The 24,989-nt window shown below is 45.2% G+C and overlaps 1 protein-coding gene across 1 annotated transcript in view; it reads left to right on the top strand.

The window, feature by feature from the left end:
• Window positions 1-22,690, top strand: part of LOC108571378 — an 80,511-nt gene extending 57,821 nt beyond the window's left edge. The window contains exons 3-7 of the mRNA XM_017933396.1: window positions 7,670-7,880; window positions 8,373-8,426; window positions 12,344-12,507; window positions 13,294-13,450; window positions 22,552-22,690. Coding sequence (XP_017788885.1) covers window positions 7,670-7,880; window positions 8,373-8,426; window positions 12,344-12,507; window positions 13,294-13,450; window positions 22,552-22,688 — 723 coding nt within the window. The 3' untranslated portion in view covers window positions 22,689-22,690. The remainder of the gene's footprint in view (window positions 1-7,669; window positions 7,881-8,372; window positions 8,427-12,343; window positions 12,508-13,293; window positions 13,451-22,551) is intronic.
• Window positions 22,691-24,989: the final 2,299 nt, after the last annotated feature.

The following is a 24,989-nucleotide window of genomic DNA, read 5'->3' as shown; positions in this document are numbered from 1 at the left end:
CTTTCACGCCTTTTCCCCACTTCGTTACAACCGCTATCGGGCTGATTCTTACGTATCTACCTTTTCCTTCACCTAAATTCACCATTTCCACAATGACACGTGCAACGTGAATACATGCTTCTACTGTTCCCGCGTTAAACGAAAATTAATAAAAATACGAGAAACAACACAGCGGATGCTCAACGTGCAATATGTTTCCCTTGAAACGTCATCGAAAGCATGTCTGACTACTACTGTTCACCTCCACTGCAAGTGTTGCGTTTTATTTCCGAGACACGTTTATTTCCACCTTCATCCGGTCGCTCCAGGCACATCACAGCAACGCGATGCTCTTTTTCTTCCGTTGCAACGCTTTTTCCCCTCGTCTCATACCCCCTGTGTACCGATGCAACTTCCTCTGACGCGTTGCCACGGCATCTTTGATGTCCTAATGAAGTTAGTTCGCTAAGAAACTGCGTCGACAGTTAGATTCCCTCTCGCTTTTCTTGCCTCGCGTTAACTCCTCTCTCTCATCCAGACCCAGCAACGTCTCTCTCCCTCTTCTTCATCCACGAGAACGAGACCGGCACATTTCTTACGCGTGGCCTTTTATTTATCAAGCAGCTACGCGATACTTTCCTACGTTTCAGGGAACGTCTGAGAGAAAGAGGGAGAGATAGAGAGGAAGCGTAGAAAGAGGAAGGAAGATACGGTATAATTATGTAGTCCCGTTTGTAGCGGCAGGCATTAGCCTCTGTTTAGACTTCTGAATTTTAAATTCCCACGCCGGGCACGCCGAGCCACTTGAAAAATTAATACACGCCTTAAGGAGGAGTGGAACGGCGAGATTGCGCCGCGAGGATGATAAATTCATGGCCCAGATGCGAGGAGCGTGGTACTTGGTGGCCGGGATAATTCTCTACTCGAAATGCACGACTTTCTGTGCAGGGAAACCGGAATGTCAGCGATGACGATGACGATAATTCGAGACCCGCTTCCGAACTTCTCGCGTGACTCCACTAAAAACGTCATTTATCGCGGACACGTCTTCCACATTCTCGTCACTCTCTCCCTAGATATACCGAGTACCTCTGCTTCTCTCTCCGCCGGTAGAATTTTAAGTGTACATATTATACGATGCTCTACAGTGCTCTTCCAAGTGGTTTTAACTTACGCTCGACAGTCTAATTGATTACCACACATGTGGTAACACGAGAATGTACCGTTTCGGGAGAATATTCGTAGAGAAGATAGATAGTGGACGAGACTTGAAGCAAAAGTGCGATACGAAAATTCAGCAACGGCCCGATTCATCTCTACATTCCCTTATCCCTACCATTTGTCTCTTCGACGATTTATCAGTGACCACTCTCTACCACAAACACCTAACAGTTATCGGAACGCTCATCTGACCCCCATATTCCGCGTGGCTATCGCCCCGGAAAATCTCTGTGTCCACACTCGGCCTCCTTCTGTTCTCAAACACCATCCCCCAGTGGCGGTTAATTGAATCACGCGCGATGCGACGAATCATAATTCTATGCCTACCACGGCGACGTACACCCCAGATAAGTTCCAGTTAGTCAGCACTCCTATTGTACGCGACAAAAGGGGCACGTGACAAAGCCTGTGCCGCGGCGAGTTTCAGTCTCCGTTCGTACGGCGGAAAAGCTATAAGAAAGGCAAACTCGAATAAGAGGGACGGCGAAGGCGTCGCGTGAAAAACTTGACGGTGTGCGCAACGGTGAAGAATAATTGGAGGACTCGGGCGTGGCCACGAAAACCTTGAGAGATCCCGCCACGAAATAAAATGGAAAACCAGGTCTTCTTCTATCATCCTCACGGTACTTTCTTCAGCGTGTATGCAAATGGTGCTGGTGCTCTTCGATCGTCCGGAACGGAACGCGGAACATCGTGTTCCATATCCTTCTATCTTCGATCTCACGATCGACTTAAAGGAACTCCTTCGTTGTCGCAGCTTTCTGGGACAAGAGAACGGGAGTATAACAGTTCACCCTTCTTCTATCTTCGAGGATTTGTCGAAGGATTTTTCCAGAATTTTTCCAATCATTTTTTGCGAGTGTTCTTTCGTTCGGTTGATTTCCAATTATGCACGGTGTTATTAGCGGTTCACGGTTAATCGAATGACATTACCGTCACGGCTAAAGCGACGTGTAACGCAAGAAAGGTAATCGATAAAGGCTCAGTGACCCGGGACCGTAGTTGGTCACCGATTAGTTTAGGTTAGTCGGGGTCAGGTTTATGCCGCGCCCATATTCACCGCCGAATGTATCATGCAATCCCGTTAAAAAAAAAAAAAAAAAAAAAAAAAAAAAAAAAAAAAAAAAAAAAAAGAAGGAAAAATAGTACCAAGTCGCTGCAAATATTTTCCCGCGAATTTCTATTTTTCACAAATTTCCCGCGTTAGTTCGTTTGTTTCGCGTTCGAGCTTTTTCAATCCGATGTTACTTTGCCGGTATTGGAAAACCGGTATTGCAAAGGGTGAATGAAAATTGTATGAAAAGCGTGGGAATAAAAAATCAGCGACTTATCGAGTTTGCACGGAGATGTTGAATGGATAAGCTCTTCTATATCGCGGGAACAGGCGAGTTAATTATTCGATCTTCGACGAATTCGAGAGCGTGATGATTGTAGGAAAGTTTTGGGAGAGAGGAACGAAAAATAAAAAAGAAGGAAAATCACGGGACGAGCAGTCCTAGCCGGTCCGCGTAATCCGCTTCGACGGATAGACGGGCTGTGTATGTCGTTTCCCGCTTCGACGGCGCAATTTTTTTCACGAACGATATTCGACTTTTCTCGATAAACGAAATCGGATTAAAAAACGGACGGCATGGATTTCCCCATCGAGCCACGAAAACAATTACCGGCTTTCTCTGTGCATTTCATCAGTGTTCGAACATCCGTCGCTCACGACGCTGTCTTATTAAGCAGAATTTCATAGAAATTTGTAGATGTACACGCACAAAGGTATGTACCTTATAATATTTGTAAATTTGAATAGGAAGAAAAATGTGGAGAATGTATGCTTCAAAATTTTGCAGAATCCAACCCTATTTGCGAAAGTAACTTTTTCATATTTTTGCAAAATTCGGCCAGAAAGCTTGTAATTTTCACACGACACGAAATATGTTAATTCCGAACTTGAGATGTAGATAAATGAAAGTGCGACGAAAATGGGGAATAATTCAGACGGAATTACCCGGGTGGTCGTGAACAATTAACGAATGAAAAATCGCAGTTCAATAACTATTTCCAAGCGGGGAGTACGCGTTTCGCGAAGTTATCTCAGCAGAGTTTCATTCATCGGAAAGTTCCGCGAAGACGTAAATCCGTGCCGGGATCGGGGTCCATTCGATTCAAGAGCGAGGATAATGGTAGCCGGTGGCCTAAAGAGAAGTCTCCGCGAGAGCAATTCTTATCGGTAGCTACGGACGGAGAGCTCGGTAGAAGGAGAGTAAATAATTTAACCGTGGAACAGTGATTCGATTGTACGACTGGATGGTTCATCGTGAAGCGCTAAAACCCCCGTTCGACTTTTTCTATCTCCTCGTTCAACTTTCTTTCCGTTTTTTTTTTTCCTCGCAGTTTCGACTTGTGCAATTGAACCCGGGAAGGAAGTTCACTTTATTCATCGAGTAACTTCCTTGTCTGTTTCTAACAGGAAGATCGAGCAGTTCCGGTGTTTGTAGCCCCGTGTGAAAGCGCGAACAAACGCGCGTCGACGAATTGTATTTAACGACACCTTATCGCACTTTCAATTTCCTTTGCGGAGAAAAAGTGAATTAAAATCCGTCGGTGTAACACGGTTTTTCGCAATTTTCAACCTTATCCCCCGGTTAGATTAAACCTAATCCTATTTACTCTAAAGTATCACCTTTGAAGTCAAAGAACTTGGTTAATAGCATTCACGCTCTACCGAACTAAACTCGAGCTCCTCGAAAATGGTGTCTTCCAGCACACCTTCTTCGTCTTTCTACCACCTGTTATAACACGACACCCCATACAAGTGAAATCTATCGTGCTTTCCGGTTCCCTGCTCGCATTCATCCTCGACGAACCTCTTCTTCGGTGCATCTGTGTCAAATACTCCGTATAAAGCGTGCGAATAAAACGTCTCTAAAGTGAAGCTTTGAAAATAAATGCGAAAAAATTCCTTTGGAATATTAAAAATATTTTCCAAACATCCCGATCACTCTCGTACAAGCGAGAAAATTCATTTCACCGTTGCAAGATGCTGAAAATTTGGAAGGAAGACGCGGAAGAATCTGCAAGGTTGGTATCGCGACGACACGGAAGCAACGGGGCTAATTTAAGAAATACATGATCGATCTGGAGGGAAACAAGGGGTTGCCCGGCGCGAGTTGAATGCCAGCCGTAAGGTAGCTTCCTCGAGGAGGAGAGAGCGCATAGAACGAGCAGCGAGGCTCGTAAGGTTGCGGGGAAACGACTTTGGTAGGAGTTGCATTTTTATCCGGCCGCGTTCTCTCTGTCGACGTAGCAGATGAAAGCGGTTATGCCGGCTTCTTCGTATATTGCCCCGTTCTTTTGTCTCCCCGCCAGGCGTGAGCTAACCATCCCCTATCCCTCTCTCTCCCTCTTTCTCCAGGTTTTTCCATCTTTTGCTCTCTTCTTCGCGCCGACCTCAAAGCCAGTTCTATTTCGGTGCCATCCGACTCTGGTGTACCCAAGTAAACTGGCATACGACCAAATGCCGTGATACACCGCGCCGTACATTCTTCTCACCCCTAACGTTATGACCTGAGCCATCCTCCCCTCCACCTCCGACCATGGACCACGCCGTGGACCATTACGCTCCACCGTGTGCCGCTTACGTTATTATTGTATAAATCAGCCGCACGCGGCGCTGAATTTTCTTCTCGTTATGCCCCGACGCCGATTCCCTGCAGATCTAGCGAACGCCGACGCCGACGCCGCCTGCATCGATTTACTCTTTCTGATCTACGCGGAATGGGATTTTTCAGCAGGCTTGTTTGAGGAGAAATTTCTTCCTCGGTTTTGCCAGAGGATTGAGAAGAGTAAAGGAAATCTGAGGAATATTCCGAGACGCAGCAGTGGTCCCTTGGTTCGTTGCAAGGATGATGGAGGGATTTTTAAAAGTTTGTGCTGCGCAGAAAAATTTAGGACGTCTACTGCTGTTTTTTTGTAGGTTTAGATGATTCATGATGTACATGTTACTATTTTTAAAGTAAAGCTTCAAGACAATAGCAGCTTCCGTTCTTCGAAGAACGATTGTGTAAAAATGTCCACCGTGAATCTAGAGAAGCATCGGAGTGAGTATCGGGACGAGCGTCGATTTAATTACCGATTAATCCCCGTTCCTTTTGTTTCACATCGTGAATAACGTCTCGTCCACGATGCTTGCCTAGTACCGCCACGGTTGTTTTAATAACGACGATAAATCTACAGTCGGCTGAATGTATCCGAGAGCACAGGACCAGTATCTCTTTTTGTCACCGCCGGATTATTGCGTCCTGATCGTGCGACGAAACGTCGCGACGCTGCTTCGATTCCACCGGTTGGATATTACGGCATTATTAAAAATCGCCGGGCCGGCCCGCGTGCAGAACGATCGCAATTTAGATTCTCCGTCTACTCTGCCATTTCCACGCTTCTCTCTTTCTCCCTCCTTCGACCGTTTATTCTCTCTCTTCTTCCTCTCACGCTATTTTCTCTCTCTCTCTCTCTCTACCTTTCTATTTCTATCGCGAAACGACCAACGAGCAAATAGTAACTGAATGCAGATCAGAAACGACTGCAGCCCGATAACCGGATATCTAATATCTCACCGTTTGGCCTGTCGAACGCTGAAAAATACGCGAATCGGATAAACCAATGTCCCCTGACCATATTCGAATTCCACGCGGTGCGTCTCTCTCTGTAGCCTCCTCGTTGATCCCCACTTTTTCATCCATCTTGGTCTTCAAGATTTACCGGGAAATATTAATCGCAAGAAGGAAAGGCGGAAAGGCTACTTGCACCTTTCTCGAGCATCCTCGGTGTTAGTCGCAGCACTCCACGTCTACTGGAGGGTCGCGCAAACTTTTGCTCATAACAAGACCGAGAGAATGCCGCGTCGGTCGAAAAGAGAATGGACAATCATAGGGAATTACATAGCGAGTCGTGCAGCTTTTCTACATACTTCTTCTCCTTTTTTCTTAAGCCTATCCATCCGTAACGTCTGAGCATCGTGCATCATTCACGCGTTGTTCTCCCGTCGCGTCGGTCAAGTACAATCTTTAAATCAGAACTACCTACCGAGGTTCTCCTGTAAAAACTAGACAATTCAATCTCGCTTCGTACCGTCGGGGAGGTGAGAAGATATATTTGCCAAGCAGGAAACGAAGCGTGTCCTGAGAGCAGTTGCACGAGGAGAAATTAACGATTGAATTCTTCAGAGTACAAGAGTAGGAGGAGGGGCGGCGGAATAAAACTCATAAGAATTGATGAACCGAGCTACGGGAACCGGGGAATAGTTGGCGAGTTGAGAAACTCGTGAATTTAACTGAGTAATCAGTAAACTCCCATTACCCGCCCCCTTTTCTCGCCCCTCTCGGCACAACTGTAGTGGGCGGCTCTGGCGGGGGTAAACGGGGGTAAACGGGGGTAAACGGGGGATGGGGATTAATTATTTAGCCTGGAGCAATAAGACATGTCAAAGGTGGCTCTAACTATGGAACACGAAGCTGCCTCGGCCATTTCATTGCCGCGTTTTATTAATGGGGCTTGCCAGTGACATAAGAAAATCGCGATTTTATTTCCCGCGGCAAGAAAGAATAATTGCACCGTATATTAAGTTGGACTGGCGTTTAAATTACTCCGCGGTGTGTGTTGGCTAATAAAATTACACCACGTTTACGAAATAAAATTCGCAATAAGATTTTTTCTATCTTTTTCCTCCGTTTCCTTTCTTTCTCATAGTTTCGTAACAACCATAGTGATTTTCGCTCTTTGCTCCACTAAATTTCACCTTTATCTCTACCCTCCGCTTCTTCCCCGTGGGCGAACTTTCTTCCAACACCGGTCTATCCTTTATCCTCGGCCATAGGATAACGACGTCGTAACGTGTTACTATGTTACGTATTACGTCGCTCGTAACACGGGTGTAAAGTACCGAAGCGGGAATGAAATAAGTCGTAACGGAGAGCTGATTTACGGGTCGCGAGTGTGCATCCCTGAAAGAGGGTTACCGGAGTCTCTACTCGTACGCATCGCGAGTTCCCTAAGTGATGCTGCACCCACGAATACTCGTCATTAGCGGGTAATTTTGGCGGGCACGCCTATTCAGCTCGGACTTTTCTGAAAATCCTGCCAATTACCTCTAGAAAGAGCAAGCTCTCGCGAGCTTCAATTCAATTCAATTTACACGAAAATAGATTCACAGCCTACACGTGTTATTCTATGCAAAAAACTGAAGCTTCAAACTTCGTGGACACTTTTAAACACACATTTCACCCTCGCGAGGAAGAAATGTCACTAAACGTTTCATAACTGCGTAATTAAACAATTTTCCAAATAGAATTCTGTTTCTCCCTCTCCTAAAAAATTTCAGTGCTGTAAAAAATAATCAGGGAGCAGTTGCTATATAGAATACTAAGATGGTAATTTCATTTACTGTGTATTTTAAACGCGTTCCACGGCCCGTTTCCAGGTGTCCTGGATGAGAAGCAAGGACCTCCACATTCTCACGTCAGGAAACGCCCTGTTCAGCTCGGACACTAGGTTCGGCCCTCAGCACACACCGGGTAGCGACGCGTGGACACTACGACTGGACAACGCGAGGAAGACGGACTCTGGCAAGTACGAATGCCAGGTGAACACCGAGCCCAAAATGATGTATGCTGTTCAGCTGTCCGTGCGAGGTAATTGCAGTTTCTCCTGTCTCCCTTTATTTAAATCCGCCCACTAAATTGAATTGTCCTTAAGCTGCACCTCCCCTCCACCCACGTTTAATAACTTTGCCGAGTGCCACTCGTGTTGAATATTTTCCCGTTGGTCGCCAGACGATTCTTAATTATATGCTAATACCGCAGAAAGACGAATTTGACGAACGAAATGTGCGGAAGGAGAACAAAGTGCGACTTCATTATTCGTACTATCGGTAGAAAAAAGTTTAGAAGGAAAAGGTAGAAGGATCGTAGCGAGAATGAAACGAGCAAAGTAGTCGTTGGTGTTTATTACGCTTCCACCGATTAAAATGTAATTTTCATGCGATCTGTTTTGTGCGCGTGTTTGTCATAAAGTAGGGGGAAGACTGGCGGTGTGCTTTTCTCCTTTAATGCTTCAGTACATGCTTCTTCAACGTGTATGAGAAACAGTAGTTTCACGACAATTTCCATCGTTGCTTTTTGCAGATCCTGACAAACCGGAGGGATACGACGAGCCGCATTCTCAGCAGACGCGAATAAGTAAGTGAGCATCGTGAAAACGAGGGTTTATTTCTGTCTAGTGGTACATACACTTTGCCACCGGCGTGCCTCTAGTTCCCGTTTCCATCGAGTCCCTCTCACCATTGTAGTCGCTAGATAAATTTCAAGGCACACTTCAGCCTGCCTAATTTCACGCGCTAGTTTTGTCGAATTAAATTTAAATCTAGTCTATTCTCACTCTGCTACTCTCTTCCGAGGAAAGATAACGCGGCGGGTAAATATTTTTGCACCAGTCAGGGATGATTAAAAAATGTTTCCGATCAGAGAAGAAAAGGAAAAAAAAATAGAACCCTCTGCCGTTTTGTTACACATTTTCCACGATTCGCATTGACAGCGTGCACACAAACGTACACACGTCAGCGACGCAATCAAAACTTCATCGGAAGTTTCTACCCGTGCCAGACACTCATAAAAATTAATCTCCCCTTCTTTTCTCCCGCGGCCATTATGATGATCGTAATTGAAATTCTATTAGAGGGGGATATTACACTTCCCGCGGCGGAACTTTCTTCGTATACAAATTTGTAAATTATCAAGGGATTGACCCGGTTTTTCGAGGATTTAACAATACAATCTTCGGCTCGCGGGAGATCCGCAGGTTGTTTCAGGGGAAAACTTAGCTCATTCTCGAACAGGATTCCCAAGTCCCTTATACATGCAATTATTCTTCAGAATATTTCTTCCATCCCACGACTTTTCATTTCGTAATACTTGGATTAAACTTGCAACGAAACTTCAATACATCTCCGGCAGAGAATATTCACGTGTACTTGCACACAGCAAAATTATTACCGTTTACCGCTACACAAACGTTTCATTTCCACGTGAAATTTCGCAGACACATGTTGACGTGAAATGAAATCTCGTCGTCAAATTCTGGAAACGCGTCTGTTTGAAGCTATCAAGATCACAGGTTAAATGTAGTTACTCTCTAAGGAAGGTTCATAAATTCCGGAAGATCGGTCAGCGATTTTCGTTCGCCTTAACTTGCGCGAGATATTAATGGTGCTCGATCTATATATATATATATCCCCTATGCTATGAAGGATGTCGTGACACCTTTTATACACCGTTGGCCCGTTAAAAAATCATCCGACAGGCGCTTTTTATTTCTCCCGGCCGGATCCAGTCGACATCAATCACTTAAGGATAAGTGCGCTTCTTCGCTGGCTTTGACGGCCTGGGATCTGTCGTCGATTCTTCTTGCACCGTCATCTCTCCTTCTAGACGACGCTTCTTCTATCATTTCATCCCCGAGACGCGAGATTCCCGAATCTTTTTCTTTATTGCTCCCAGCTCTCCACTGTTGAAATTCAACCTTCTTCATCCCCTCTCATTTCCGCTTCTACTCGTCGTTGCAGCACGCCGCGGAATTGCCATCGACTTCGAATCGTTGCTTAAATTCAAGAGGCGTGGAAAAAAGAACAAGCGTGAAGAGTGCCGTTTTAAATCGAATATCCCTCCCTCGCTCGGAGAGAAAACCGATCGACCCGCTTTGAAAATTGCACACCAGGTATTATAGAGGGTAAGAGCAACAATAACGAGGCTACGTTGGAACGATAGACTGGATGGATGTGCCTCGACCGACTGATAAATCGAAACACTTAGCTAGAGTAGAATTCAACGTAGACACGAGAGTAGCGGCGGGCAAGAGTGTGTAATTCAGGAAAAATGTATCGACGAGAAGAGGGTGAAAAGACGAGTAAAAAATTGCGAGGTGGAGATGAAATTCGTGTTGAAACTTTGGAAAACGCTTAACCTGGAGATTCATACCAGAAGAAGGCTCTGTAGAGCGACGAGAAAAATAACGGAACATCTTGACCCAGACGAAATGGCTCATTTCTCGCGAAAAAGTGTCGCCGATAGGGACGAATAACGATTGAAGATCGCGGGAAAAGTGTGGTGGTTAGCTGTGTGTTTAGGTTCGCATCATCGTCGAACTTTCTGCGAAACAGGGGAGGAAAAACAGGCTGCCGCGGCGTGTACAGTAATAACGGCGTAACGTAATATTTCGCCGTGGAGAAATGCAGTTCCCCGAGGATTAATTCAAGTCTAATAGGATTATCCTTAATCCCGGTAGTCGTGGAAAACCTCCTCCGGTCCTCCGGGGTCTTTTTCCTCGTCACCTAGCCGTGGCCATAACCGTGCTTCCACGGGAAGAGAACGTGGCGTTAAACGAGTCTCAGCCGTGCCCTATCCCCTCTCCATTCCTCACCTCGTTGAATAATGTACGGTTGTCCTGACATTATCATACACCATAGGAGGTCCCTCGTTCCAGGGACCCATTGTTTTTCCCTTTCGCCTTCTAATGAATTATTACGCCACGTTTCCATGTCCTCGAACGCTTCTCTTGCTCTCTCCCTGTATTCTTTGTTCACACTTGAAACTCCAATTTCCGGACCGAGGATCTCGCTCTACAGAAGTAGACCTCCTCGTTTTGATGCAGCGACAAGACTCCGGCGAAACGTAATTGCCATTCTTCACACGGTTTCTTTTCGTTCAGACGTTTTAAGGGATGTTCCTTGTAGATCGATATTTTCTCAGCCAGGTTCGATTTCGAGCGGGAACTAGGGCGAACGGAATGGTTTCGTAGTCTGGAGAAGAACACGTCGTTTCACGGTGGCACGCATATTAAACAAGGTTCTGTAAATTAAAATGTACAAACCAGTCCTGCACCGGCGAGAGCGTGTTACGCCGTTCTTTTCCGGCTGGTGCAGCGGCAAGAAACGCGGTTTTGACTTTGAACGCGACGAAGGAAAAAGGTAACGTTCGCATTAATTAAAATAATTGCGTAACACTCGTCGAGGAGCCTTAATGGTGCGTGTTAAAGCGACTGGTTCTCGTTACCAAGACAAACCGTCTATAGACGGATATTAAAGTCTAGGAAAAGGATTACGTCAATTACCGAAGAGAGCAAGGAGCGCGAGTCGACGCTGTCAATTAAAAAGTTGCAAAGAGTTCTCTGAGGAGGAGAGTTCGATCGTTTTGCGGCTTCTTGAACTTTCTCCCGCCGGATGGTATTTTTCATTAGAGAAGCGATAATTAACTCGTCTGAAGTGGTGTTTCGATAAATGAAGTCTGGTGAAATTATTAGCGAGAGGTTCGGCCAACTTTCGCCGAGTTCATTCCGCGTTGGTCACATCGCGCTCGGGAATCTTGACTTCGTCGTACGGTGCGCACGGTTTTTAACGAATCCACTTTTTTTCTTCTTTCAGGCAGGAAAGCATAAAACACGCTCCGTTCTTTCTGCCACGTTCTTCTCCTCTCCGTGTAATTACTTTCTTCGTCGGTTCTCCCGGCTATAAGATGTTTAACATCTTATCTTTATTTAAGCGGACGCCGCCGGGACACACTTCTCTGGCTCGTTCGGGAAATATCGCAAACCCTACGATCCATAATCTACGATAAATAGAAAAATTTCAAATTCAAAATCATATACTTCTAACCAGAAAACAATCCCAAAAATAATTATATTTAAAATTGTCCGACAAGTAGAAGTAACATCGTTCGATAAAAAGAAAAATTATTTCGCACTCTCTAAAGTAATCAGAAAAAATGCTGGTCACTTTAACTCTTTGCACTCTAGTGGCAACTGAGAAACGACGTTACTGCCTACCACTTGGTAAAAAATTGATTTCACAGGAATCGTAAATGTCTCAGCAACGAAGTAGTTTGAAAGAATATAAAAATACATGAAATATACATATAAGGGTTAATTGCCCCATTGAAAATCCCAGTATCTCATACACCCTTCAAGAAACACCCTCTCCAACCAGCAGATATCCACAAACCAGGACCGCAATGAACTCGACGACTTAACGTCACGTTAAACCTAGCTAAAGCTTGGGGAAAAGATGTTACCAGTGGTATAATATTTGTCCGTACATGGGTTGCAGGTTACGAGAGCACGGCGCCAGTGGCGGCCATAATGGGTCCTCGGGAGCAGAGGGTGGCATCGGGGTCGACGATCACCATGAGGTGCGTCATATTGTCCCCGTATCAGACCCGGCCCATCAGGGGCGTGCAATGGCTCCGGGATAACAAACTCCTAACATTCCAGGTAACGCAGCCCTGCTACTACTCGTGAGACCAACTCTAATGAAACTTTTTACACCAACCTCTCTCTCTCTCTCTCTCTCTTTCTTCGACGCCTCTCCTCGCGGGAGAATCTCGTCTCGAACCGAAAGAAACGCGATCGTAAATCATCCGGCCGGCAGGAGGCGCGACTCCTTGCACGGTTCGAATCCTTCTCCTAGACAATTTTCGTCTACAACGTATACACTAGTCGAGCGGAATAGAAATTTCGACGATGTTTCGTCGCTCTCGATACGAACGCACGGTGTGTACACGTGTAATTACAAGGGAGAATTGAAATCGATCGGTGGCATGAAAAATTCTGCGGAGTGGATAGGGTGAAAATTTATCAGCGACGGGATTTTGCAATTCATCTCGTCGGATTTATTACGAAATTACAAACCGTGAACGTTTCGCGCGGGTAGGAGATGAGGGAGTACGGGGGTTTCGGTGATTTATTTAATTTCCTGCATCCGCGATATTTTGTTGATCGTAATATTCTCACGGTCAACAACCGTTGGACACCGTTCGCGAAATAACGCGTGTTTTACCGATAAAACAGTATTCATTGTAAACACGAATCGTTGTTCGACGAATTTCTCTTTCGTGGAACCGGGTGACCAGGGTGGTGCTATAGTTGCCATTCGTAGCTATAGTTGCTCATGCATGGAGGGAAACAAAAAAGCTCTCCGTGTTGTACGATGGGTTGCACAGGCGTGTGTCTGTTGCGCGGAATTTCACGTTGCATTCGACGTGTTTGCATTGCTTGCAGGCTGCACGAGGGGGAATAAACGTGGAGACTGAAAGAGGCGCGGCACGGACGGTCTCGGAATTGACTCTGGCGGCGGTCACGCCGAACGATGTCGGGAAATATTCCTGCAGACCCACCGAGGGACGAACCGACACTGTAATGCTGATCGTCGAACCAGGTTAGCGCTGAAATTCCCTCTAAAAGCCTCCTATTTTTTCTCCCACCTGCCTCGCTTCCCCTTCAAATATTATTTTCTCGTTCGAGGTTACGTTCGATTAACGAATTTCTTTGTTACTCCGTCAACACCGTACAGCAAGTTCACAAACTGTCCTACCGTGCGCAAAAACTACGAAACGCCGAAATTTTAAAGGGCAGAAAATTTTCCTTCTCAAAGATCAATCTTCCTCTATTAAAAATGCACACTCTAGGAATTATCGATGGAAGATAATACATATATATGTTTAAGGACACGTCACTGTGGAGAAATCAGAGTACACAGCAAAGGTAGTCGACACTCTCTAAAATTGAAACCCAGTTTAATAATCCAGGCCCTAGAGCGGGCACGTCTGGCAGAAAAATACGGACAGCACAAACGTCTCCGCGTAATGGTGGCCGTTCCGAGCAAATTGCCGCCATAAAAGCTAACCCTAAATCGTCGTTCCGGCGCGATCAAACCGCAGAACAAGAGGCTTCCTCCGTGCAGCTCATTGGCTGGAGCATTACGAGCGGCCCGTACTCGGGCATTTATATTCGATTCTCCTTATAACGTCTTCGTGCACGCCATCCGAACCGTACGAATAAAGAACGATGTAGAAACTAGAAGATAAAAGAACAGAAAAAAAGAGAGAAAGAGAAAGAGAAAGAGACAAGGCAACAGTGGGTGGGTGTATCCCCATGATCTAAAGTCGCGCCTCAGGATTACTCGAAACACTTTAAAGTTTTAAGGAGGCGGCGGTATTTCACGGCGGGACTATTTGTCTAGCTCAGCCTCTTGGTTCGCCGCGAGGACGTCGTTTGGCCTGGCAAGAAAAAGGGGGAAAAATCGAGAAAATCGAGAAAGAAAGGGTGTTACCAGAGGGTGGAGATCTCCGTGTTGTCTAGAGAAAAAGGGAGGATAGAAAGGGCGGGAAAAGGGATTGAGAAGGTGGAGGAGGAGGGTTAGAGAAGGAGTGGCGTAAGCACACTTGCATACGGAACTCGCAGCCAGTAGTCTCTATTATCGTGAATTTTCCTTCGGAAGTTATTGCGACGAAGCGGTGGGCCGCGCGACGTCGCATTTTTCCCGCTCCAGCGACGCCCACCAATAGCTCCCTATACGCGTCTATACACACTCACACGTACACAGCCAACCGAGATATTCCGTTTCTCTTGTCCCGTGTACACGGGGCTACGGAACGTGGCCGTAAATCAGAACTTCGCCGACTCGTTTCGTAGTTTCACAGATTGCATCCACTACTCTTCAGAACCCCGTCTTCTACTTGCCCATTTTCTCAGTTTACGGAGAGATACTCGAGGGTGTTGGGATAAAGCGTTAGGGTTACGTTTACGTGCTGGTTTTAGCGGCGATAATATTGGTACGAGTTCAGGTAAAAGTAAGGTTGCCTCGGTGAAAAGTGTCCAAGTGATTCTCGAATAAGGTGGGGGACGAATAGGATCGAGTTAACTCTTCGAGGAAAATGAATTTTCGATACTTGTTGAGAAAAGAGTAATCGTTGCAACTATCGTCGCGTCAATTTTTCATTTGGTCAGTTCACCTTTCGCTAAATAATTTCAATCGTACAAGTTTGCAAAATAAAATAACACCGGATAAATAAGATTGTAAATAAATGGGAAAAGAAGCACACGTCAAGTCGATACTTTTGTTTTATGCGAACGGTCGAACTGACTGGTTAAAAAATAAAATACACAATAAAAAGATAGGAATCAGTGGACGTAAATCGGCATAAAATACTCGTCCCTCGATTAAGTGAAAAACGAACGGCGTAGCGTTCGCAACATTTTGCGCCTCTGCTTATAATCGATGTTGCACGGAGAGATGCCGATCGGGCTGATAAATCAGAGTATCGCCGATTCGCCGCACGGTCCTCCAAATTGCGAATTCACGCGAGTTTATGGGCACGCGCGAGTAGCTGCTTTCGGAAAGAATTACCGTTCGCGCGGAATTAAACGCGACCGTCACGGTGCTTCGACGTCGAGATGATTTTTACGAGCTACAAGCCGACGTAAATATCCCTATAAATATCGCCATAAATGCCTCGTGAATTGTGAAACGCGTCTCGATGAAACATCGTTCGAATTTTAAAGAATCGATCGATTGTGCAGATAAGAACGTGCAGATAATTCAAACGTGTAAACGAACAGAATTTTAGACACCTTTAAAAAAGAAAAGTTCAAAAAATTCATCGATAGAATAATAACGAGACAAGCTTACCTTAGAGATCACGTCACGACGAGGCGTTTCATTTATCAGATTACGTCGTCACCAAGCTCCAATCAGGACACCAGTGAAGAGTTCACATCACGATTCTTCATAATTCACTTTGATACACCTCACTCGAAGCTCGTTGACAGACTGACCTCCGAGAGCACAAGTGTTTCACTTATACGACTGGTGGGCATAAAATGGAACAGGATATTCAAAAAGAAAGATAAATATAAAAAAAAAAAAGGAAAAACAAGCGGTAAAAATGTATTTCTGCCAGAGCTTATCGAAGCAGAATTTTCTCATCGAAATGTTTTCTACACGTCATAAAACACCGCGGTACCGTGTACCAAGCGCAACGAGAACGTTGACCACGGTGATAAATCACAAGTTTGCCGAGTACCGTTCTGCAGATCGCGGATTTACGCGCTTTATCGCGACCACATCCGCGCTTCTATAAGCTGCAGAATTAAAGGCGCCTGTCCACGCGATCTTTACGAGCCGACGTGCACACACGTACCACGTATCCTCTCTGTGTTATCGTTGAAAAATCACTCACAATCAGACTCCGGCCGATAGTAGCAGTTATGCGTAAGGTGAAAGATCTGTCTGGCGAAAAAAGCAAAAAAGAAAAGAAAGAACGAATCAATTTTATTAATCGACTTGGTGGTCGAACAAAATCGACGCCACTTGATTAATTAATCCGTGGACGCAAAAAGGGTACGGAGAGAAAAATGACTTTCGATCGCAGCTTTCCGACAAACCGCGACGACGTTTGAAAGCGTACCACGTTAATTTTTCACTCTGTCACGACGATTTATCCGCAATATTATCGAATTAAATGAAATATTGAAAGGGTATCAGTGGTATCTAGGGGAATATTTATGCAGATTCCCCGGCGCTCACCTGTTTTACGAAGTTTCTTCTGCTGCAGGGGAAGCGATATTTCCATTAGAGGTTGAAATACACGGGGAATTAGCGTCGCCTGAACTCCCATCGATACAACCGACAACCGCAGGCAAGAAGCGTCATTTGGCTGATTCGTCGAATGGCGGCGCGAGATTTAACGACTTTTCCGGAAGCCAGCTGGCAAAAACCGGTCGGGTAGAGTGCCAGTCCCCGGTGCAAAGTCGGCTTCTTGCACAGTGCCACCGTGTCTGAGCTAATTCTTATGCGATCGTAAATAACGTCGCGCATATATCAAAACTTACAGCGACTTCCCATCCCTAAGACCTCTGGCAATCGTCGCCAGCACCTCTTCGCGTCGCAACAATCCTGTCTTATCCCCTTCCGTGCTTCCGTGTTTCTCTCCTCGTTCGTCAAGCCTCCATTTCCCTCCAAAGTCACAGATCCTTCCTCCTCTCTCTCGCTCTCTGGTTCGGTGACAGAAGCTGCCAGAAGCACTCTCAGCGGCCAGATTAAAGATACAATTCCACGATTCTATTAATTAAGAAAGTTAATTACGCCGGAATTCAATTTTCCTAATTGCACATCACCGTTGAGTTCTCTCAGCGGCTGTCTCTCCTCTCGTCTCCTCGAGACCTATCCCCGATATCTTCATACCGTCTTCAAGCCTTTCGTTCCAAAACTTTTCACCTCCTTTTCTCTTCCTTTTCGTTCCGTTTCGTTATCTTAGATCAGACCTCTCTTCCATCCTTCTTTCCTCGTCCTTTCCCGGATTTTCGATGTTCAGGCTAGCACACCGACCGAATACGCACACCGAGCGTTTCTCCGCGGAGCTAATCTTCCGGAATCCGTTCTCGAGCGGTCGCGCGATCTCTCTTCTTCCTTCCTCCTCCTCCACCACCACCACGTCCCCTTTGCAAGTTGTTCCGTGAGCAGAGAGATTTTAATATTTGGCTCGTATTCAGCGGCAGCCTATTAAGGACGACGATGAGCTTTTAGCGCTGTTGCGTTTCGGATTACGAGTTTGAACAGTTTGCTGGAGGGGGGGAATTTGGCTAACGACTCGCTCGTGAGGCTACCGTCTCTCTAATGGCACGGAAACTACGGTTAAAAGCGGAGGATCGCGCTTTAACGGCGCTTCGTGCACGAAAGAATTTCGTCCGCCATCTTAGCGCCGGGTAAGGGAATCCTTGGATTGTGATTTAACCCTTTCGTGGACGACTTTGTGCAAAAACAAATATTCATTTCACGGCAGAATTTGTCCAATGACCGTATTATCGATTGGAGAAACTTCCTATTGGATTCCTCAACGGTAACTTAGCAAGAAACAAAATGGCAGAATTTTTCACTCGAACGATACACGACCTAATTGAAATTATTTACCAAAACATTCGCCGAAATGCGTGAAAATTCTTAGCACCCAATTCTGGGCCATTTGTAAAGCCATTTGTGGGCCATTTGTCAGGTCTAAGGAAATATTCGCAGAATAGGTGATAGACTGGAGATGACCCAATACACGAAAGAATCCTAGTAATTTCTAATGGCTCGCTATTGATCTTGACGTGACGGGGCCAAGGGAGCATCATCGTTGACCTTAATAAGATTCCGAGTCTAGGACAGCGTTTAAGGCCACTGCTAGCGGGGCCTTGCGAATCAGCTTTAAGAGCACCGCCGATCTGGTTCAACCCGTGGCTGGCGGATGGTCTTATTGGGTCACTGGTAGTGGTAATGGATCGTATAAATCAGCCATAAATGCTCCGCTAAGCTAGCCTACTAAGCTTACCAAAGAACTGTAGATCAGCCAGGCTATCGGACGCTACGAATTAAATATAGGATGCAGTGATTAAAGAAAATTATTAAGGCCAGCTAGAGCAATCTGGTGGCGCTTGAACGATCCCTACGGGAAGAGAGCTTTATCGCTGCGAATTATCGCGCAACCATTACCGCTGCTAATTGGTCCACGATTCTAGATGATCGCTCGTTTCGTTGTTCCGTTATCGACATACACCAGACGATATTAATTGTCATTCCTTAAAGAGATTATTGTCTGCTCAATTCTCATTGCTCAAACTATAAAGATAAATATAGTCCTTGTAACAGTATCAATTATATTATTACTTTCTTGTTTGGAAGATTGATTCGTATTTCAATGTAACAGTTTCACTATAGGTTCAAGTCCAGAATATTCTGTTCCTTTCAGTAGATTCGAAATTATTTTCTAGAATGATTCGATCTGGTAAAGTCTCCATGCTGGAGAGAATTTAAGAGAACTTCCCTTCGAATCGATTCGTTAATGCGAAAGTCTGGCTGTTGTTACGAGAAGAGGACTTGGGCGTTACGACTATCGCGGAATCGCGAATGATCTACAAGCTCGAAAAGTTGCACAAGTACCACACTCCGATTCGTCTAGCTTTCCTGAAGGAACTCTCGGAAATTGTCCTCGATCCTACGCGCTTCTCAAGTCGATCCCTTTCCTCGAGTACTACTCGTCGTACTTTGGAAATGCTTCGGGAGTCATTAGAGCGATCGATACTCAAACTTCGATGGATACTTTCGACTGTATACAGTAACATCTCTTCACACTGTCCCTCCTTATTATCACATATTTATTATTAACCCCCTCTACCTCCTCCCTTATACATAAAAATTACAAATATTTTTTTTCCAACGTTGGCGGTCACCCATCTTAACATTAGTCGCGAGGAACGTAGCTTGACTTGGAAAGCTACCGAAGAGTCACCCTGCCCACTCCCAATTTCTCCCCCGGCAAAAAAATTGCACTCTTATAGTATTTGATGTGACAATAACTATAATAAATTTACTACAGTCATTTGACATAAAATAGTCACTTCTAAGTCTTTTTCATACGAAAAATGTTAAAAATAATCGCTCGGTTACCTCGACCCTCGTTTCATCCTGATCCTTTATTCCTGGTCCTTGTCTTCGTTCGGCAAACCTCGTGCCTCCTCTACCCAAACTGACGCCATTCGGTTCCGACCAGAGCGACAGTGTGAGAGATATTACATACCGAAGCTCTCGGCTGGCTGTAGCGCAACATTTTTCACCGGCGTGGCGTGGCGTGGCGTGGCGTGGCGCATACCATCCTCATTTCCGCCGCGAATGGAATCGCGAAAGAATGGTATTTCATTAACGGTACTGATTGAAAAAAAAAAAGAATCTTGAGCGCGAGGTAACGCGCGATAATCGCCTCCCAACACGACGGTGAACTGAATTCTATCGGTTTGATGGTAATTTGAAAAACACCGGCGTTCATAGACCTCGATAAATTTCACGAAATAAGCGCGTTTAGCGATCAAAAATCTCTCATTCGACATTCCTTTTTCTCACATTTTTTAATAACACCAGCAGAGAAGAGGATAGAGAGGGAGTGTGGGGCGGTGGGAATGAATTTTCTAGCTTCAATTCAGCCAGTTATTTCAGGTCGGAAATTTAATAATATCGCAGCAAGAGCGCGCGGAGGGTTTCAAGGTGAGGAACAGGGGCAAAGAGAAAAAGGCAGGGGCCAGAGATGAAATTTGGACACCTATATGTATATGTATGTATATACGTGTACGCTTAAAAATCTCAGAGGTAGCCATGAATCTCTGAACTAAGGCGACATATTGGTGTACCGGGAACTTCGTGGACGGAAAATACCTTTAAAACTTATAATAGTCACATCTAGACACCTTGCTTCATCAGTTCCACTAAACTTTACACTATCTTTGTACCTGCATTACCAAGAGTTCCATCACTTTCAGCAAAAAAAATTCTGCAAAGAGTAGCTATAATCCAAGAGATCAATTTCAATTTCCGTAGGTATCTTTTTGTAAAGGGAAGTTAAGCAGGTACACGTCGAGGGCTCTGAACGACAAACATTCGAAGCGAAGCCACGGAGATCATCGATTAATGCCAAGCAACCCCGACCGAAAATCCATCGATACTCTGCCACTCTAATTAAACGTTCAATTGACCGTGCCCTATCCGGCCAGCCAATTAACTACCCTTGATACCGATCCTCGACAAAGGACGAGAGCGGATCGTGCGCTGATGTCCGGAATCCGCCGTGATCTTCTGGCCATGAGGCGCCAAATACGAACAGACTCCTCGAATACCGAGGAAATTGCATAAACCGCAAGAGATAGGCTCTGATACTTGGAGCGTTCCATCGACCGTGAATCAACGAACATTGACGAAGATTTACAGCCTCCCTTCATCCGTTTAAACCCTCTGCCACCTGCGTTATCGAGGAAAATATCTCGGTGAAAATTGAATATCTCGATCGGCGAGGATCGGGGAGTTTCGAAAGGGTTGATATCCTGTCGTCTTCGTGGAGGAAAGATGAAGAGCTTAGAAGATTGGCTCCGTTAAGTCCGTTTAAATCGGAGACTGTTTCGATATCGGCAGATCTTCCTCTGATGATCTCACTAATGATGCGTTTATCTCACTAGTGATACGAAATTCATGCACACGTCTAATGGTAAATGGTCCAACGTAATATGTACAAGCACGTAATTCGACCATTCGGACTTTAGGAATTAATACCGGTAACTATGATCAATCATCGTCGATCCTTGTGAGGGATTACTATCTGTACTAATAATTACGTGTGATTGGAAGATTGAAAATTAGCTGGTTCAATGATGTCCGAATAAACGACGCTAACGGTAGTTACATGATCGATCGGGGATATACCTGCATGCAACAGAATATTTCGGAATAAACCGAAGGAACAGGAGGGGAATAAAAAGGAGTTACTTGTTTCGAATGTATACGAGCTTACATCGGCCCATTTCTTTCCAGCAAAGTGCTCGTATTTCTGCCATTAGGGGATCAGGCCTGTGTAATCGAGGAAGGGGAGATCGTTAAAAAGAGTAATTTCGGAAAATAAAGTAGTTGTTAGAGGTTCTTGGTGAAAAAATCAAGCCGTAAAGTATGCCAATGACTGTAATCGAAGCTTCCGCTCTATTAACGACTTCGACTGGGCTTGTAGACCAAAAATCCTGAAGATCGATTTACGAAGAATAACTGGAAAGGTAGGATGAGAAGGAAGGAGACGAAAGAAGGAGAAGCATCCTTCCGGGACGATTTAATATCGCTGCATGAAACCGCGAGAATCTCGTACGCACGTGGCTTGTCTCCTTATGAGATAGGTTTTGGCAACGTCAAGGGACGTTCTTGTAAGCACAGCTGAGGGCACACGTGCGTACACGTGCCCGCCGCCATCTGTTCGCGGCACGTTCTTTGCATTTGCATACGGAACGTGCAACATCTTTATTATGTATTTCAGTTTTTCCAATTGCCCACCATTTTTACACCTGTTCAAAAATTCAACGTCCTTTTTCTCGTCACTTCGAACAACTCGCTGGGAAATAGAATAGAATCGCTACAGCGAAATTCCCGGTTACTCCTCGAATAATTATTTCCCATTCCCCTCCCTTCCTTTATTTCAGGGTGAAAAGCGTCCAAGTGGTCGGTAAAGAGCGCGGTAATTAATGAAGACCTTAGCCCACTTGGAGGCCGGTGACGCAGAAAAACCAATAATCCGATAGTCGATAACCCTTTTCCCCTCCCTAATCATACGAAATCGCAAGACGGACACGCCAAACTCTCCGTTTACACGGTTAATTGATACCCGAGATTACACACTCGCGAGAAATAAATGTTCGCGTAAATAGAACAATTTTATCTGTCACGACGAGTTCTAAAACACACTTCTTCTCCTGTTAACCCTTTACCTGCCGAATTTCCGATAATTCGCGAAACGCGCAACTAGGTCAATGCTTCGAGTTCGACACTGTTGAAATATAGGGAGAATTTCGAAAAATTTAGACGGATTTGCGAGTGAAATTCGAGAGTGAAGCAAATCGAGGGTTAGTTGTACGATCGTAGATTGACGATTGTTCCGCAGACTGAGGAAACTGAGAAAGCGTGTTTTATTTCTGTTTTAGGAGAACGTACGGAAGCCATGCAACGTGACGCCGGATACGTCTCTTCCGGATGTGACGTCAGCCACTGGGCCGGGCTTCTACTTCCGTTCACGTGGTTTCTAATACTCGCACGAAACAGCCAAACTTTCCTGCAGTAGCGCACACCCCGACAGTATTTCACGCGTGTTTCTCTCTCTCTCTCTCTTTCTCACTCCGTGTTCCCTCGTTCCGCTAACGGGGAGCGAAAGTACCTAGAAATTCGACCAACGACAACTAGATACGTAAGCTAGATACGTAGGAATTATTGATAAGGGGGTAACAAGGCGCCATCCGTGGAAACAGAGGGCCGACACTGTGTTTCCATTTGAATTTCACACGACCCGTCGCCTTAGAGAAACTCTTCGTTTCTGCCTTCGCTCGAAATAATGGGTAGAACATTGCCAAATTTTTCCTACTCGAGCTTGTCCTGTTTGCAAGTGTTCGCTAATAGTTAGGAAAATCGTGCAAGAAAGACGAAACACGTTCGATTCCCATCAACCGGCTAAATTTTCTCATTTCATCAAATTTTCGTTTTCGTTGGAAAAAGAGAGAATCTTGTAAAAGTGACGTTTAGCCTATTTTATTGGAGAAAGTGGGATTGAAGGAAAGGTAGGTAAGGAAATTCGAGTCTTTCCTTTTCTTCTTTCACGTGCATACTAGGAATCCCTTTAAGAATTACCGAGGGGACCGTGGGAAAAGGGTAATTCAGGAGGCAATTCATCGGAAAAGTGGCAGAAACGAGGGCCGCTATACAGGCACCGTTAAATTTCACTTTTTACGTAAATAATTCAGTAAGTGAGCCGCAACGCGAAGCTCGAACGCGTTGGAACGTCTTTTTCGCTGTGGCCCTCGCGCGATTCACGATGCTTCTTCTTTGAGCGTCCCTCTTCAAGTCAATGGGATTAAAGTGGCCGAGCAGCGTCAAAGGGTGTGCGAGTAATTTGATATCCTGTATCTTAGGACCCGTCGATGACTCTGCAACGCTCACGGACGATATTAATGAAATTTTTCACTCTTTTTTCTCTCTCATTTGTCACTCGATTCGTGGAAAGATGCGGCCCCGATTTTCGCGTAGTTATAAATAATTCAACGTCCGGTTATCCTCGTTAGTTCTAGATTGTAATTTATAAATCGCACTTTTAACACAATCAACGCCACGTTTAAAGATAGTATTTATTTTACCTGCAATTTAACCCTTTCACGAATGAATCACTTTTCCTAAGAATTTATCACTCGTCTATCTCTGTCCTCACGTTTGCCAAGGATACCAAATTAAGATTAATCTTCGTTCAAGTTCTCGCTTATCGCGAAAGGGTCGAACGGCAACAATATTCTCATTACACCATTCACAACGAATTTACCTGCATATTAAGTACATAAAATAGGCACGACGATAATTTAATTTAAACACGCGTCACGAGCTTTGTACGATATTTCTAAATAAAAAGAAAAAGACAAGAAAGGAAATGCTTTTCCGAAAAAGAAGCTACACGTTCGAATCACGATTTCGCCTTTCATTTTATCACCTCCGTTCATAGGTACACGCTGAATTGAAATGAATTTTATATGAAGAGCAAGAGGTGCGGAGGAGGAAGCGAAGAAGAAAAGGGACAGAACGAGAGCGATCTTCCAAGGGGAAATCCAGGAAATCAGTAAGTCTGTGACCCAAAACGAGATGGGAGTGGCATGAGAATCCATGGTTGCTCAAAGCATGAAAAATCGTTTTACGGTTCGCAGATTTTCAGCGTTTCCCGAATACTTTGATGCGTTATGAATTACAAATAAGCCAGGAGGGTAGTTCCTCTGTGTGTGTGTGTGAGAGGACGCGTGAACGCGAGAGCAGTGGGTGACGAGAACAGATTAAATATTTGATCGTCCCGGTGAATTGCGCGCCCGGTTAGGCGAGCGAACGAACGAACGTGTTACACCCTCTGTTTTTACCCACCTCTCGATACGCGCGTGTCGAGCCGTTACCTAACCTTGTCCACCCTGGTTTTACACTCTAACTCACCCTTTTCACACGCGCACACGCGCTCGTAGGTACATAGACTAGCTGACAGTCTGGCAGGCTCAGCTTAACAATGTCCCGTGACGTTTCGACGCGTTCTTGGGCACGCCAACGTGCGGTTGCATACTAATAAAACGTCGGGCGCCGTGTCGGTGGATATTACGAATCGTTCTGTCAAAACTGGACACCCTGAATGAACGATGTGAAAGGGTCTAATAAGTCGAGGGTAATTAGTCGTGTGACTGCAAATGGATATAGCTTGTCAGAGTACAATGTACCCCGATGTATTTCGCGATAAATTACACCAAGCAGTATTTCAAAAAATGCGATACCATACAACATTGAAAGAAAAATCGCCGAACGTTCGGAGCATCGAAGAAATCTTCCTGTCCGCAGGAGAAATATCGTAATT

Source organism: Habropoda laboriosa, unplaced genomic scaffold (assembly GCF_001263275.1).
Source record: "Habropoda laboriosa isolate 0110345459 unplaced genomic scaffold, ASM126327v1 scaffold57, whole genome shotgun sequence".
Taxonomy (NCBI): domain Eukaryota; kingdom Metazoa; phylum Arthropoda; class Insecta; order Hymenoptera; family Apidae; genus Habropoda; species Habropoda laboriosa.
This window is presented reverse-complemented; position numbering and strand designations above follow the sequence as displayed.